This window comes from Lemur catta, chromosome 2 (assembly GCF_020740605.2).
Source record: "Lemur catta isolate mLemCat1 chromosome 2, mLemCat1.pri, whole genome shotgun sequence".
In the NCBI taxonomy this organism is placed as follows: domain Eukaryota; kingdom Metazoa; phylum Chordata; class Mammalia; order Primates; family Lemuridae; genus Lemur; species Lemur catta.
In genome coordinates, this window is record NC_059129.1 from 27,477,597 (window position 1) to 27,495,278 (window position 17,682).

Sequence of the window (17,682 nt, forward strand, 5' to 3'; positions counted from 1 at the left end):
CTTACGCATCCAGTCTGCTGTGATGTGCTGTCTGAGTTGAAGTACTGGAAAGAATCTGTTATCACACAGATAAGTAATTGGAACAGAATGGCCCTAAAGAATTGAGGCTGAATGGCCAAAGTAGAAGAAGGTTAAGAAAATTCACATACTACTTGAATTAAATTAGTGCTCTGGCTTAGGCACTAGTGGGAAAGAGGGCCTCTTCCTTCAGTGCACTCCAGAATTTTAAAAATAACTGATAGTGTGAAACAAAATAAAGGCCATAGGGGTAGGGCAGTGAATATTCCACTCTGCTTGGCATCTGTGGAGCAGAGTTATTTATTCCAAGAACTTTGGGGGTGGAGTGAGAGGCCATAAATTAGGTCATTCAGTGGCAGGGGACCTTCTAGTACAGCAAATACGTTGCTGTTAGTATGAGTGCAGTTTCCCACCCTCTATTTATGTGCGATTACCACATGCACTGGCCTTTGCACTGGTCAGCTGAAACTGCGTATTGACTCACACGGGGTGATCTGAGTGGCTAAGAATGGCAGCTACCTCCTGGTGCCCAGTTCTCAAAGCAAGCTTGGAGAAACAGCCCTCCGAACACTAGGTAACACTGTTCCCTATTTCTAGGAGTTGACATTAAGTGGTCATTAGCCTAATCAGAACGTTAAAATGTGTTCCAGCTTGCTAATTAGCCTGCTGGCTTGAATTTTCTAATTTTGGTGTGGATGAATGTGGTTAAATCAGAATGGCGACAGTCCTGCCTCTCATTAACCATAGATACTGTGATCAGTTAGGGTGAGAGTGGCCGGATCACACTGGCAAGACAAGTGAATCAGGACTTCCCAGATTAAGTAAGGGTACTGACTTGATACTCCATGACCATAGCATTGGAGAGGAAAGTCCATGTTACCATATTGAAGGTTGAGATTTTGGTTTTTATTTTTTGAATTGGCAGTGCATGTGTATGTTGCAAAATACAAAAGAGTGTAGTCTAAACTTTCTTTTTTTTTTTTTTTTTTGAGACAGTCTTGCTTTGTTGCCCTGGCTAGAGTGCAGTGGCATTACCATAGCTCACAGCAACCTCACACTGCTGGGCTCAAGTGATCCTCCTGCTTCAGCCTCCCGAGCAGCTGGGACTACAGGCACATGCTGCCACACCCACTAACTTTTCTATTTTTTGTAGAGACTGGGCGTCTCACTCTTGGTCAGGCTGGTCTCAAACTCCTGACCTCAAGCGATCCTCCTGCCTGGGCCTCCAAAGTGCTAGGAGGCATGCACCCGGCCAGTCTAAAGCTTTTGTATTGCTTCCGAGCTAAGAATGGTTTTTACATTCTTGTAAAGAAAAAGTGTGAGGACGTAGCATGTGGCCCACAAAGCTTGAAATATTTAATGTGGCTACTAGTTTGCTGACCCTGGTTTATCAGTAACTCTCCCCCCATGCCTGTGACCTGCCACCCCATTCTTTGCCCTTCTGAGGGGTAACCACACTGTCCTCCGTTCTTCATGATCTGGTTCTGTTTGAGATAGGATTTTTGCTGCTTTTGAGTACTGACATGACTTGGGTCATAAAAGGTTTGCCTTGCGATTTTAAATATGGAAAATTAAAATTTGGTGGTCTCACATATACGAGTACATCTTGAATTAGAATATTTAACCCCACTTAAAGGGTAGCTAGGAGGTATTGGGGCACTTTATTCCCAACCTTTGATTTTGACAAATGGCAAACACAGTAAGTTGAAAAGAGCAGTACAGTGATAACTACACACCCACTACTCGGTAACAGGTAAATTTATGTGTTGTGGAACCTTGGAAATAAGTTGCCATGGGTCATTTTCTTCCCTATGTTCATCATATTTCTCCTAAAAATAAGGACATTAATATAACTGCCATGTTATATACTGATCAACAATAATTCTCTAATTATCAGCCCATATTCAAATTTCTCCAAATCATCCCTAGAATGCATTTGATAGCTCTTACGCCCTCCTCCCACACCAACAGGGATGTAATTAAGATTCATTAGTTTCATTTCATTTTAGGTTTCTTTAGCCTCTCTGTTCCTTCCACTTCAACATTGACTTTTTCCAGAGCCCAGGCTACTTGACAGTCTTACAGAATGTCCCCCATTATGGGTTTGTCCAGTTGTTTTCTCCCGCATCACGTCGTTTAGCTTGTTTCCCATCCCTGTTGGGGCACCTTTTTGTCTTGCATATGATTTTGTTCTATCCTCCATCTGGCCTTGTCACTGGTTCACGTGGTGCTGTTTTAGCAGCAGCCAGCACCAGGGCCTGTTACCTAAGCAGACAAGGCCAAAGCTGCCACTCAGAATGACAGACCAGAGGGATGGGCCACCACCCAGGGGAACCATGTTGTTTTCGGACTGGAATCTAGGCTCGGGTGCTTTGCCTCCTCACCATCGTCTCCTGTCTCTCCTGGATGGGAAGAGTACAGTATTAGGTAGGTTCTCAGTAAGCACTTGCTTTGATTAGCAAACTGCCCCACACATGTGCACATTGGCCTGGTGAGTCCTGGTGGTCTGCAGCTGTTCTGCCCCCATCCTGGGGGAGGTGGGGAAACAGTGCAGCCCACCTTATTCACAGAAGTTATCTCAGGAACAGGCAAGCGTGTGTGCGAAGTTGCCTTCATTTCGGATCTACACTAGGGGAATCACAGCTTTGGTGCTAAGCTGGTTCTTCCCATCATGATGGACAAATTACCCCACTACTTACTGGCTCTTACATGGGAGTGAAGAGACGTCAAAGCCCTCTACCTCCTTTTATTCTTAACCTGATGCCAGATTTTAGGGATGGGGTTTCAATGGTTGTCAGTCCTTTAAGCCAGAGGGAGCAGCTCATCTGGTATTCCCTTAGGTTTATCAAAGCAAAGTGCCTTCCTAACTAAAGTCCTTGCCTTCCAAAAGATGGATTTTTTTTCTATTGTGGTTTACAGGGCTTCTTTTCCTGCTAAGTTTGAAAACTAAAACATTCCTTGTAAGGAATGTTGTGGCCCCTCAGTGATGAATTCTAGGTTGGAGAGGGTTCAGTAGTGGGCAGACTAAGTGAAAAATATTCTCTTGCCCTATAACAGATTACATCCGAAATAGAGACAAGATAAACTTAGGAAATAAAGACTGGGTAAACGGTATAAAGGAGGGGGCAGTTTATTACCGGCTGCAAGCATTTTGGGTGTCCTTTTCCACGTAATCTCCCTAAATAACGTCCAGATCCCTAAGGTCAAACACGCTACATGCCAGTGCTGGACAGAAGCAAAGAGTAATAATCATTTCTCCGCGTGGTATAGTAGGACTTAGATTTCTTTTAGCCTAGTGGTGACAGGACCAAAATGAAACTGGGTAGGTACAAAACACAACAAAACAGCCCTGGCCCAATCCCTCAGGGCCTCGGCACCCAAGGATGCACCAGCGACAACTAGTCTGGCTGCCCCTGCCCCTCTACGTGGTCTACAAAATGCTGCAGTGATGCTGGTTTGCAGGGCCCGGGAGTTGGAAGGGGCATTCCGCACCCACCCCGCCCACGTGTGCACCCCCACCCCACCTAGGAGCTCCTGCGGGCCCGTCCTCTGCTGCCCCCCGGTGGGCGCCTCCTGGCCCTGCAGCTGGCCCTCCCAAGAGCCGCCCCCTCCTCCCGCCAGGCCCCCGGATTCAGCCCGACTCCGCCTCCTTCAAGCCTTCACGCCACCTGGCTGGGCCCACATCCCGGACGGCGGCAGTCGAGCCCAGACACCCCCAGCTCCACGAATCTGGAGCTCCATCTTCGGGCCTCCCCCCGGGCACCTCCCTTCCCCAAATGCCTGGGCTCTGGGCGAGGGATTTTGCAGCCTGCATCCCCTCGCGGGCCGGTTTCGCCTGCGCCAGCCGTGCGGCCCCCAACCCCCGGGTTCCTCAACGGAAACACGAGCGCTTCAAGCAGCCCAGAGGCCCGGATGTGGGCCGGGCGGGGCCGCGGCTCCGTCTCCAGCCCCGCCCAGCGAGGCACCGCCTTCCGGCGCACACACGGCGAGGGCCAATCACAGGCCAGTCTGTCCCCGCTCCGCCAATGGCCGGCCTGTTGCTAGGACTTAGGTTCCTCCTCCCCAGGAACGTTTTGGATCCCGCCCTCTTTCCACCCCGGGGCTTTATCTCCCCTTTTCGCTTCCTTCTCCGCTCACCACCATTTCTCTCCCGCGTCTCCGCCCTCCGTCTTCCGCTCGCACCTTTGTTACCGGAGAACCCCGGTCTGGCTGTGGAGGGCATTATATTATAATGCCTTACAGGGCGGTAGTGACCTCTGCGGGCGCTGCCCGTGGAAGGCGCGTGCTTGGGAGGCCCTTGACCCCGCGCCTGCCCTGTTGCCCCGTCTGCACAGTGACGCGATGGCTCATGTCCTGTAGTGGTTTGCTGTTCTGTGGGCAGAGAGTCTTACCTACGTAACTCTCATTCTGGAAGCAGCCGCAGGAGCTCTACGTTATTCCCGTATCGTAGAGCAGGAACCCGGGCTCTGCGCGCCTTGCCCCAACAGTTGGGAGGTTTCGAAGCGGGGAGGGGCAGCTTGGATCTGACGGGTTCCAGCCCCTTACATGCCGGGCCCCTGGGGGAGCAGCGGAGCGGGCGGCAGACCTGGTGTCCTGGGGACACTGAGGCAGCCCCTGCCTCTCTTTGGCATTCCCGGGCCTCCACAGCCGGCTCCCAACCTACCTGCCCAGCCCGCTGCCCGCAAGCCGGTGACACAGCTCCATCACTCTCCTGCGCCTCGCGCTGGGCCCTCCGCCCGAGTGCCCTCCCCACACTCCTGACACACAGTCGTAACTTTGAATAGAATGGCGGCCAGTCCAGGCCAGGGCTCTCCCGAAGCGTCTGGAAAGATGTCAGAAATAGAACGGATCACAGACACCCCCTCTTTCCCCTTCCCACCTCCCGGCATAGAGTTGTATGATCTCAAGTCCCCGGAGGGGAGGCGCCTCGCTCAAGTCACCATCAAAGCTGGATTCAGAAATTAAAGATCAGCTCAGTGTGGCTACTGACTGGTTAGAAAGGTGAGGTTTCTGTCACTCAGCAGTCTCATTTTCTGAATAAAGGGCTGTTGGGGGAAGAAAGCTTAAGAGCTCAGGATTTGAATTCCCATCCCATCACGTCCTCATTAGGTGACATAACCTTGCAGGGTCCTTAGCCTTTCATAGGGTCAGTTTCCATATTTGTAAAGTGGCAATAATACAGTCTGCCTCATAAAATGCCTGGCAGTGACTGGGTGCTTACTGCTTGTTCTAGGCAGTGTTCTGAAGACTTCACACATATTAATTGATGTAATCGCATCATTTTGCCAATGACTGAGACTTAGTAACTTGCCCAAAGGCCCCACAGCTTAAAAAGTGGCCGAGTGGGGCTCGAACCCTGGGGATGTGACGCTAGTACCGGGAAGAATAACTGCGATCCTCTGCTGCCTCTCAGTGGCCTATGGTTGCTATGAGGTTTTCATCGCGAATGAGTGATTGGCGGCAGATGCCCAGTCCGTGCCAGTTCTGATTAGTAACAGAAACAGGGATCAACACCCCCTGCAACAAAGGTGCAACAGGGCGAGGCAGAGGCCCAGGCCCCAGGCCTTGGCTGCCAGCGCCCTATTCTACCTTTGCAGGGTCTGGCAGCCAAGAGAGTGAGCTGGGCCCTCCAGGAGGGAAATTCTGGGAGGAGCGAGGACCCTTGGAGACTCCAGAGCTGAGAACTGGACCAAAGGCATGGAGGGAGGGTGTCAGCGTTTTCCAAGCTGGGGTCTCTCGCCCCCATTTCTGTTCCTGGCCTGGCAGGGCCCAGAACCTGGCACAGATTCCCTAAGGTTCTGGGGCGGGCAGTGTCAGATATCTGAGGGGCCTCTCTCTGGGAGAGCACCAGGGGGCAGTCACTTACCGTCCTGTCTGGGCCCATGGGGCGGGCGATGGGGATGCCCAGCCCAAGGGCGTCCCGTAGGGGGCAGTGTCAGGGCCTGCCTTGGCACCTCTCCATCCCGGGAGCAGACGGGCCAAGGCTTCCTGCCTGGAGTTTGGCCAGTGTAGCCAGGCCTGAGCCTGGTGAGTGAAGATTGATTACTCCTCCTCCGGAACCCCTCCTCCTCCCACCCCACTGCCCTAGGGCTCCAGGACCCCCACTGAGGGATCACCCTGTGGGACCACCCTGGGTGTTCAAGGCTTTCAAGCTGGGCCGGCCTAGAGAAGAGGGTCTTCAGAGTCTTCACTAGGGCCATGGAAGGGACTGTAAAAGGCTGGTTTGGGCAGCAGGACTGAGAGAGAGGTGGGAATGGGATTCAGAGAGGGGCGGGGGGCTTGAAGAATGGAGAGGGGGCTGGGTGAAGTGAGGAAGTGCTTTGGGGGGGTGGGGTCCAGAAAAGATGGGAGACCTCCAAGAAAGGAGGCTTCAGTGTACAAGAGGGGGCTTGGTGTTGGGGGGATACCGTGGTTGGGGGTAAGGAAGGGAGATAAAGTGCCAGAGAGGGTCAGGGAGGCAGGGGGTTGGGGGGCAGGACAGGAGCTCGGAAGGTGCCCAGCGAAGGCACGAAGGCCGAGAGAGATGGGTGAACTCAGGAGGGAGGAGGCTTGGTGGGGAGAGGGCTCAGGGACCCTTTGTCATCCATCCACCTGATGAAGTTATTAACCCCCCTGTCGTATTGTGCCCCAGTCGGAACGCACAGACTCTCCCAGCCATCCTGCAGGAGCCCATCTTACGGAGGGTTACCCAGAGCCCGCCCTGGGGTCAGGGGCAAGACCGAGGCCTTTCTCATGCCAGGCCCTTGTTGGTGCTGCATAGAGCCATCTGCGTGTCCTTGGGCACCGTGGGACTTCGGTCTTCCTGTAGGAGAGCTGGGAGCCTCCAAGCTTCCCGGTTACCCTTTGATTCTCACCCTGCAGGGGACTGACAACACAGACTGACAATCGGAGGCCACCCAGACCCCTCAGAGTGGAAACTGAGCCCAGAGCAGGGCTGGAACCCAGGCCACGCCTCTGACAGGGGCAGAGCTGGCCTAAACCCAGATCAGCACCCCCCCCACACACCGCAGTGATTTTTTTTCCTGAACCCAGAGCTGCCCCTTCCTCCTCCATCTATTCTTTTTTGTTTGTTTGTTTTTGAGACAGAGTCTCACTTTGTTACCCGGGCTAGAGTGAGTGCCGTGGCGTCAGCCTAGCTCACAGCAACCTCAAACTCCTGGGCTTAAGTGATCCTACTGCCTCAGCCTCCCGAGTAGCTGGGACTACAGGCATGCGCCTCCATGCCTGGCTAATTTTTTCTATATATATATTTTTAGTTGGCCAGATAATTTCTTTCTATTTTTAGTAGAGACAGGGTCTCGCTCAGGCTGGTCTCGAACTCCTGACCTTGAGCGATCCACCCGCCTCTGCCTCCCAGAGGGCTAGGATTACAGGCGTGAGCCACCGCACCCGGCCTCCATCTATTCTTTATCCCAAGCCTCCCTGGCAGGCTCTGCCCCAGTCAACCCTGAGGTTAGGGCAGATTTCTTCCCACCAGTGCTGCATGTTGGTGCAATCTCGGCCACCTTAGGCTGGGCAGGTGGTGTGCCAGGCTAGAAGGAAGGGCAGGATGGGCTGTTATGCTGTAGGGACCCCCCAGGGCTGGTCTGTTTTCCCCAGGGTCCCCAGATGTGCTCTTTTCCCTCTGGGCTGAGCATTGGGAGCCCTGGCCGGACACTTGCCTGTCCCTTGCTGGCTCCTGCCTGAGGCCGTTCCGAGAGTCTCTTATTGATCCAGAGCTGCCCCTACTTAGCCACACCTGGGAGTCCCAGCAGTTGTCATGCCGCCAACTCTCCCAGCACCAAGTGGCGGTTGACAGCACTTTCTCTTGTAAGAAGCCTAGAGAATATGGACCTTCCTTAGGAGGCACAGTTGGATGGGCACAGTGAGATCCAGAGTCACCCGGTGAGGTAGAAGGGGATGAGAACCAGAGCCCTTGACTAGGAGGATCGTGCCAGGAAGGGAGTGGCTTCTGCTCAGGGACGAGTCTTTCCCGTGACACCCTGCATTCCTCGGGCTGGCGCACCGGGCATGGGTTGATGGGTAGAACAGCAAACACTTAGGGGTGGGAGAGACACGCTGGGCCTCCTCCACCCCAGGAAGCAGCTTTAGGTACCACATCATGTCCTGCTCTGCCCAGACCTGCTGGGTGACCCTGGGCAAGTGCAGTCCTTATCGGGTCTCAGGGTCCCCTCTGTATGCTGAGGGGCTGGGCCAGCCAGTTTCTGGGAAAGCACCCCCCGCAAAGGGGTGAGTTGGGGCTCACCAAGCCCCGGGCCCTGGCATGGAGAGGGTACCTTTTTCTAATTCGCACTAGATATTTACAGATCAGGGGCTCTCATAACTGCTTGCCACCCCCCATGTCCTGATAGGCCCTCCGGGCTCCAGGGTGATCCGTAGGAGGGCCCCCCCATGCTCCCCAGGGGCTACTTCCCTGGGAGGGCAGCATGAGGGCTGGGCTTAGCCCCCATTTCAGGGGTTCTGAGCTTCGGGGGCCAGTGCCAGACTGGCTAAGACCAGCCCAGCCTCACCCACCTCCCTCAGCCATTCTACCTCCTCCCTCCCCTCCCCTGCTGTGTGCCCAAACCCCCAGGTTCCAGTGTATGCCTGTGGGGGTGGGAGGGAGGGGAGGCATACGGGGGTCCAAGATAAGGCCAGCAGATGGGACCCTGGCCAGCCTGACTCCTGCCCTACCCTGGGCCCTGCCAGGGTGGCATGGGGCTTGGATGGCTGCCAACAGACCATGGGTTTGGGACCAGTCCCTGAGCAGGAGCTCCAGTTCTGCCAGACCCTCCTCTCCTTTCTCCCTAGTTGGCACCCTTTGTGACGAAGGTGCTCTGGCCAGGCCCTTCGGAGCCAGCACTGGGGTCCTCTGCTCCTCTCCCTGCCCCTGGGTGGAGAGTGGAAGTCTGTGCCTGCCCAACCCTGGGTCGAGTCTAGAGCAGGGGAGATGACAGTATCTACTCCTACTTCACTCCCCGGCAGCCAAGGCCTGGGGGCTGCCCGACCTTATAGACCGTGAGGTCAGTGGGCCCCAAGCAGGGAACTGCGGCCATCAAGGCTCTGAGCCTCTGCTGAGTCCTTCCTTCCCCCACCCCCCGCACCCCCACATCCAGCCTGTCCCTCTCCACGCCCTCAGCTCCTGCCTTGCCTATCCCACTGCCACTAATGCGGTCCTGGCCCTCTCGAATGGCGTGGTGCTGCTTGTCACTGAGCTGTTTCCTCCACCTGCCCCCTTGAGAGCAGGCACTTGGGTGGACTGGCTGGGTACTGGACCCGGAGGTGGTGCCAGTAGGGAGGGCAGATGTCACCACTGGGAGGGGGAGAAAGAAAAGGAGAGGCCCAGCGATCACCCCAGAGCTGGGAGTGGCTTGGGCAGCCCACAGAGCCTAGGGGAGCCAGTCAATCATGAGCAGCAGCCACAGGAGATTGGGGTCTGTGAGGCAGGGGTTGGCCACTGCCACCAGCCCGCATTGCCCCTCAGATGCCCTCAGGTTGAGCACAGGGGCCCAGAGGCTACCATGCATTGAATCAAGGCCAGTGTCGGAGTTCACAGACCTGAGGGACATCAGAGGCCTTTACAGATGGACCCACTGGAAAGACAGGACAGGCCGGGAGGGGACTGGAACTGTCCTCCACCATGGAAGCAGCACAGGCGCCCACCAAGTCTCCTGATGCCCAGCGGAGACCCCAGACCTAGGCCAGCCAACCCTGCCCTGCCAGCCCGAGCCCCCTTGGCCCAAGGTGCTACCCCAGACCCACATCTGGGCTGAGCTCTGGGTCAAGGGCTTGTACTTGCTGTGGCATCTGGCCTGCTCCCAATGTGGGGGTCACAGCAGGGAGCCCGCAGGGTGGTGTGTGTGGGGGTAGGCGGTGTGGGGAGTATTGTGTGGGGGTGCCTGCTGGCTCCAGGCCCTTCCCTGCAGGGTGCCACTCCTCCCAGGCACCCTGGGAAAGTAGGGCTGTGGGCCTAGAAAGATAGGGCTTAGAAAGAATGTGGCATATCTTGCCACAGCTATCAGTCCTTGCAGGGGGAGATGGTGTTAGGTCCCCCAGATTCCTGGAGACCTTGAGACTGAGCTCCAAAGCCCCCATCTGCTTTCTACCTCCCTCCTTGGGCCTGGTTAGAAGGAGGTGGGTAGGGTGAGGGCAGACAAGGGACAGGGACAGGGCTCTCAGAGGCCTGGCTGGACCTGGAGAGAGGCCGACAGGGAAATAAACACATGTAACAAGAGTTGCGCTGGCCCAGCCAGAAGGTCAAGTCTGAGCCCATCAGTGGGTCCGGGTGCTCCAGTCTCCCCACCCTTCCAGCTGCCAGGCCTGAGACTCTGTCCTCACACCCGCTCTGCTTGCCAGTTCCCTTGTGGCTGCCAACAGGGATGCCCTGGCCTCCGGGTATGTGGCTGTGACAGACAGTGATCCTGAGCCTACCAGGTCCAGTGTGGTGCCTTTGGAGGGTGCTACGGCTGGCGGCAAGCCTTTGATAACGTAGTCCTCACACCAGCACCACAGAGGTGCGATCACCTCTGTCCCACTTCGCCTGGTCCCAGCCTAGGCGTCCCTGCCAGCTTCCAATCGTGATCTCTCCCTTAATGGATGTGAGGCTGGAGGACAGGGCTCTCCCCGGCGACCTATGACACGGCACCCCTGGGGCCCAGCTTGGGAGCCAGCAAACACGGGCACCCGAGGCTGTGGCAAGACCCTCCACAAACACCAGGCTCTGAGGCAGTGGCAAGCGGTTGCTTTGAACTTTATTTGAGAAAAACAGAAGGGAAACGTATCAAAAGAACACAAATGTAAGAGAGGGGGATGGCCAGTGATGGCCGCTGGGGTGGGCAGCAGGGCTGAGGCCTTTACTTGGCTCCAGACTGCTCAGATGTCCCGGCTTCCGGGCCCCCAAGCTGGGCACGCGCCTCGAAGGTGACAGGGATGGTGATCTCCGATGACTGTGTGGCTGGCTTGGGCAGGGGGGCCTCCACGGTGAGTGTGCCCTCAGGTGACAGGGAGGAGGAGACCAGGGTGGGGTCCACACCGGGGGGCAGCCTGGACATGCAGGGAGGGAGAGCAACAGTTACCCGTCGGGTGGGTCACTGTGCCCCTTCCCTGAGCTCACCCACCCCCCAGGGCCTGGCTCAGGGGGACTCACGTGTATTTCCGGGTGAAGCACCGGGAGATGTAGCCGTGCTCGTCCTGTCTCTCTTCGTGCTTGCCTGGGTGGGGGAGGCAAGAGCAGGGTCAGAGGCTGCGGGGAGGGACCCCAAGTCCAAACAGGCCCAGCTGCCCAGGGGCCAGCCACTCCCTGGGGGGTGGGGCGGTAGCCAGGACTCAAGGCAGATACCTAAGAGGGAGGGAGCTGGGGGGGGGGGCGGTGCCCGACTGTCCTGGCCCTCGGAAACTTTTGGAAAGTTCGATTCAGAGTTCTGAGAGGGGTGGGGGCGCGGCGCACCCCCTTCCGCGGCAGGGGCAGGGACAGCGCCAGGGAACCTGCTGACTTGGGGACAGGGCCGAAAGGCGCATTTCTTCCCTTCACAGGGCACCGTTAGAGCGGAAGGGGCCCTTAGGGGGTGACCAGGGGAAGGCGGCCAGGGAGCAGGGCTCTTGCGACTCGGCTAATTTTTAACTCCCCAGGGCCCCGGGCCCGCCCCCGCCCCAATCGCGCGCCGGCTTCGTCCCCTGCGGGGACGGGGCTCACCGGTGATCTCCACCACGCCGTCCTTGGTCTTGACCGTCAGCTCCTCGGGGGCGAAGTGGTTGACGTCCAGGGACACGCGCCAGCGGTCGGCCGTCTGCCGGATCTCCGAGACGCCGCTGCTGAGCTGCCGGCTGAGCGCGCGGCTGTAGGCGGGCACGGCGGGGCCCTCGAGCGCGGGGCCGGCGGGGGGCAGCGCCCGCACGTAGCCCGGCCAGCCGCCGGTGCCGAACCACTGCGACCACTCCTCGGCCAGCCGGGGCACCCCGAAGGCCTGCTCGAAGAGGCGGCTGTGCGCCGGGTACCAGTCGCGGAAAGGGTCCCAGCTGGGGCCCCGCAGGAGCGAGAAGGGCACGCGGCGCTCGGTCATGCTGGCTCCGCTCTGCTCGGGGGTCTGGCGGTGGCGAGAAGTGGCGGGCGCCGGCGGGCTGCGCTTTTATGGGCCTCCAGCCGGGTATTTTTAGCAGGCGGTGTTTCAGGGCTCTATTAATGGCAATGACCGGCTGGGGGCTGCCCCTCCCCTGGCATTCCTCCCCTTGCGTACAGGGGCCGTGGGCGGGGCGAGGAAGGTTCTGCCCACATCTGGAACCTTCTCTTGTTCAGGAAAACAAATGACGGGAGCACCGGTGTTGGAGTGGTGCCACTGTCAGGGCAGTCGCAGGCCTGGGAGCTAAAGCGCTGTGGGCCGTGGCCTGCGGCCAGTGCCGCCTTTGAGAGAGGTTGGGTTTCTTGTCCAGGGCCACAGAACTGGGACGTGTCCAAGCCAGGATTTGAACCACAGGACTCTGAGACGGAATGTGATATGAAGCAGTCTGGTGTGGTCTTTAGGAGTGTGGGCTCCGTAGCCCACACATCCTGGTTGTGTCACTAAGCAGATGAACTTGTGCAAGTTAGAGTCTTCGTGCCTCAGTTTCCCCATTTGGAAAATGGAGATGATGATGATAATAGTCCTGAGCCACGTAAAGATGTTTTCAAGAGGGACTGCATTAGGATGGTGGTCTCTTACGATTATAATACTGTATTTTTATGGTACCTTTTCTATGTTTAGAAACACAAATACTTACCATTGTGGTGCAGTTGCCTCCAGGACTCGGCACAGTGACACGCTGTGCAGGTTTGTAGCCTGGGAGCAACAGGCCGGACCAGATGGCCTAGGTGTGCAGTGGGCTATACCATCCATCTGGGTTTCTGCAAGTGCACTCTGGGCTGTTCCCACGAGGAAGAAATCGCCTAACAATGCATTTCTCAGAACCTATCCCCATTGTTAAATGACTCATGATCTAATCGTTGGCTTGAGGATCGGTGACTTCATGCAAGTGAAGACTTTAGCCCAAGGCCTGGCACGTCGTAATTATTGATATTATTATCTACCTGGAGTTGCAGAGAGGGAAGGGGAAGGAGAGTTGGTGGAGCTTGGCCATGTTTCCCCGGCCCCCAGCAGTGGGGCTGGCTCAGATCAGAAGCCCTGAGACCCAGTGCTGAGACAGGTCAGGAGGAAGGTTTCTGTTACGGCTTCCATTGTATGTAATTTTCCTTAAGAAGACTTGACCAGAAACCTCCAGCATGGCAAACTCAAATTCAATGAGGGTTTTTGTTGACTTATTGTGTGATTTGTGGCAAAGCCCCTCCTTTCTCCAGGCCTAAGTTTCCCTTTGTGCAGACTATGATCTCTAAGCTGGTTTCGTTTATCATTCCAAAGGGACACAGGGAAAGGGGAGCTCCAGGTGGCACAGTTCACACAAACTTACTTGGAGCCTGACGCTCATCCCCAATCCCACTCCTCCATCTGACCACCCCTGGGATCCAGGCCCCCATCTCCCAACTCGGAGGGAGGGTGCTGCCCTCGGCTGCTGCCGTGATCCTGACATCCCGTCTCTCCTGCCTTCACAGGCAGGACCCTTCCAGCTTCCTTCTCCCCTGACTTAGGTCCTGTTAGCCCTAGTTTTTAGACAAGGAAACCAAAGTTCACAGAGATTAGGTGACTTGCCGCTGTCTCCAGGAAAACACGCAGAGCCAGTCTCTTGCCGCTCTAGTCCCCAGGGGTCACCACTTCCTTGCTTTCCCGGTCCCACTCTGCTTGCTGCCCTGTCCTGGGGCTGAGGCTCTACTCCTGCCAGTTCTACCAGTGGCCAAGGCCACAAGGCCTCGCCCTGCCCAGGCCCAGACTCTGGGGACACCTACAGGGCTGGAAGCCATACTCCAGGCCACTCGTCTTGATGAACTGGTGGTAGCAGCAAGTCCAATTCCCTCTCTGAGCCTCAGTTTCCTTTTTGAGAGAGAGCTCATAGATGCCTCCCTTTCTGACCCACCTGCTACTCATCACGGAAGAGCTGGGCCTGGGCCATGAATCTGAGGTCACCCCTGGCAAAGGCTTTGAGCTCCTGGGGCTCTCGGCCCCACCTCCCTTGCCGGGGCAGGGTCATGTCATGAGCCCAGTGGGTCTCAATTGGGAGCTCCTGGCTGACCCCCTCCTCCCCACGGGTCTCAGCGCTCCCACACCCTTGCCCCATCCCCAGCTCTATAAAGTTAAGCTGAGGTCAGGAGCCAGGGAGGGCCTTCACCCACCCCTGCCTGCCCATCTGGGCCTAGACTGGAGCCCAGGGTGCCCCACCCCAGTGGGAGCTGTCAGGTGTGGTTATGAATGCTTTCAAGTGTGGCCCTGCCCGGCCCGGCCATGCTCTGGGTGGGGGCTTTCTGCCTGGCTGCCTGCATTTGTAGACACAGATCCCTTCATCTTGCCTGGAACCCAGGCGGGGCGGGTGCACCCCTGCTGCCCACGCCCGGAGAGGTTTTGCAAGTCAGGGCACAACAAACCCCAGCGCCCTGCTCGCTCACTCAGAATTCACATTCATCTTCAAGGGGTCAGTTCTTGAGGGACGACTCGTAGAGCACCCTGCCAATCACGAGGGAGGGGACCTGGGTGGCTCTGGGCAGCGTGATGAGATGGTGGTGGTGGTGAGGGAGAAACTGGGTTTTGAGGTCAGACAGGGCTGGGCTTGAATCTAGGTGTTGCTGTTCAGTGGCCTGGTGACATCTCTGAGCCTGCATGTCCCCATCTGCCAAACAGGGCTAACAATGCCCCCGCCCATGTGCAGGGCTGTGGTCAGTCTCAGACGCATTAATGTGCAGAAAGTGCCCAGTGCTCAGTGAGTGCGCACTGTTACGAAGGCCTTTAATTTCAGATTCTGAGATTCAGACTAATGAGAATTACCCTTTCTAGAACATCGAAGTGTCTTATCAGAGTCCCATGTTTTTTTCAGATGAGAAAACGGAGGGTCAGAGTTTCGCCAAGGTCACAAAGCCAGTAAGGGTCTCAGGCCTTCCGACTCTCCCTCCAGCCAGGGACCCGCTTCCCAGGCAGTTCAGGGAGGCCTGTGGGCTCCTGGGCCACAGGGGCAGGAGTGCAGCTGAGTGTTCCCTGGCAGGCCAGGGAGGGTCTGGCCAGGCTCTCTGGGGTCCCTTCCAGCCCTGCTGGGTGCCCTTCCTCTAGGAGGCGGCACTCCCTACCCAGCAACCGAGCTTAGCAGGCAGAGCAAGGGCTGGGTGGCAGCTCCCACTTGCCCACCAGCCCAGCCGTTCTTTGACAATCTGTGGTTGGCCTTGGCATCCCAGGCACTGAGCTGCCGGGGGCGTGGGGGAGTGGGTTCTGGGATAAAGGGGACAACTCTATCCCCAGGGATTTCCCAGAAGCCAGGGGTGGGGGATGGGAAACAGGCCATAGCCCCACCCCCTTCACTGCCCACTGCAGGGTCTGGGGATTCCATCATCGGAGGGCCCCTACCCTCATCCCTGGCCCCAAAGTCTGGTGTGCTCCACAGTAGCCCCCAAGATCACCCTCCTCTCCTCACACTGTTCAGGAGGCCTTGGCCACGCCAGCCACACCCTTGGCAGGCGGCTGCCAACTGCAGCTGAGCCAGCCCCGCCCTCGCTGGCCCAGTCTCAAAGAAAGCGCGAGAGCCTTCTGGCAGCTGCCCGAGCTCCCTGGAGAGGATTGACAGCTGATGGATTGCGCCAGCCCCCAGGCCTGCTGGGAACTGAAAATGTAGGCAGCCTTAATTAGAGAGAATGGGGTGGGGGGCACTGAGTCTTTCTGGAAACGTCTAGACACTGCCTCTCTGGGAGTCCATTTCTAAAAACCCATGTCCAGCCTGCCCCACTCCCTAGGCCTCTGGTTTCTGGCTGGTCTTGGGGGTCACCCCACCCCCATCACCGCTGAAAGGGGGCCATCCCCCACCCCTCCTGCCCTGGCTGTCCAGCAGAAGGAATCTGTCTTGTTCAGGAGTCTGGGGACCTGGATGTCTTTGAGTCTGCAACCCTGGCCAGGGGCTGGCTCCTGTGAGTCATTTTCTGTATCTGCACAATGAGACCATTGGACTGGATGTTCTGTAAGACTCCTTCCAGGGCCATGAATCAACAGTTCTTCCTTCTCTCCTCCCCTCCTCCCCACGGCCCCTGCATCACCCATCCCGACCCTAAACGCTGCAGTCGGGGAGTAGTGACAGACATTCTCTGCTTGACCAAACTTTAGTCAGCCTCCGGGACCTCTTCCTAGGCTCCTCTGTGTTTCCTTGTGAAATCCAGTTTTAGCAGGAAGTCTGCTGAGCTGGTTTTGCAAGAACCCCTCTGTTGTTCCTAAAAAATATTGATTTATGGAAATGCCCCCTATAATGTTAGAGACAGAAATGATTTCAGGAGTTTTGCAGGGCTTTGCCCTGAAGGAATATATGAACGTGTTAGTTCGCATATCAAAAGCTGCCTGGCCTCAGGAGGGCGGCTCAATGGTCAGTAGCAGCTGCATTCCAAGGTGACTCAGTCTCAAACTTGTGGTTTTTGCCTGCTTTGAACCACAAAGCAGGTTTGCATGGAGCCACAGGATGGGAGCTGATCAAAGAAGTGCCGCTGGAGAGACAGACACCTGTGGCTAACAGCACTTAGCCCAAGGGACAGCTTCTGCTGGACTCCTGAATACCTGTCTCAATTCACAATAACTAGATAAAGAAATATGGAGCCACTATGTCTCTGTTCAGCATTTCTGCTAAAGTGATAGTTTTATCTTAGAATTTAGAAGATTGGCCTAGAAAGATTTTGTAATTGTCTGTTCATGTAGACAGAGTTAATTAAGGAATCTATGGAAGACTTTTGGGAGACTTTGAACCTAAAACTTTTGAACTACCTGTTATTATGTAAATCTGTTACCCCTGGCGACCGATCACTGCAGCCATAAATACTGATGTAAAACTTCATTCGGGGCTCCGCAATTTATTGGGATATTATGGGGACTCCTGAGCCCCTTCCTTTTTTTATAAATCTATTCTTTATGAACTGTACCTTCATCTATGTGTATTCTTTTATTTGTATATTCTATTATTTTCTATTTTCTATTATTTCCTCATCCTTTGCGACAACCCATGCCTGAGGGACCCGATTCTTTGCTGGGAGTGTAGCTAACTCCCCGCACCCATTACCCTTGAGACCTGACCACCCTGGAGATCTGATGGGGCTCCTTATCCTCCTCCATCCCCCGGGGGATGTGTGGTCACCCTGGCTGCCTTCAGCTAGAATCCTGCCAGGTGGGTTTAGCCAGAACCCCCCTTGGCCCTGATGTCCCCTCTTAATCATTTTCTACCCACTGACCCCCCTGCTCCTTGGCTGTAAATTCCCAGCTGCCCATGCTACATCTGGAGTTGAGTCCAATCTCTTTCCCCCACTGCAAAATCCCATCGCAGTGGTCCCTGTGCCTATCGTGCTGGTCCTGTCCTTACCATGCTTTAACAAGTGTCATCGAGTAATTGTTTTCTTTAACAGTGGAGGCAGAGGGGAGGGGAGGATGTGGGGACACTCACCAGGCCTGAGAAGTGGACATCTCCTTCCTCTTGGCCCGCTAAGCCTGGGCGTGACTTGGGGCTGCTTTAAAAATCAGAGTAAGATGAAGAAAAGGGGTAGGCAGGTACAGAAGTCCCCCCAAACCTGCCGGAGATAGGGGTTCCTGTCCTGAG

At 56.1% G+C, this 17,682-nt stretch overlaps 1 protein-coding gene across 1 annotated transcript; it reads right to left on the reverse strand.

The window, feature by feature from the left end:
• Window positions 1-10,729: 10,729 nt before the first annotated feature.
• On the reverse strand, window positions 10,730-12,248 carry HSPB1 (heat shock protein family B (small) member 1). The gene is made up of 3 exons (XM_045543081.1): window positions 11,690-12,248; window positions 11,144-11,207; window positions 10,730-11,040 (listed from the first exon to the last, which is right to left on the reverse strand). Exons 1-3 carry the CDS (start codon window positions 12,054-12,056, stop codon window positions 10,851-10,853), a joined length of 621 nt encoding a protein of 206 aa, XP_045399037.1. The 5' UTR covers window positions 12,057-12,248; the 3' UTR covers window positions 10,730-10,850.
• Window positions 12,249-17,682: the final 5,434 nt, after the last annotated feature.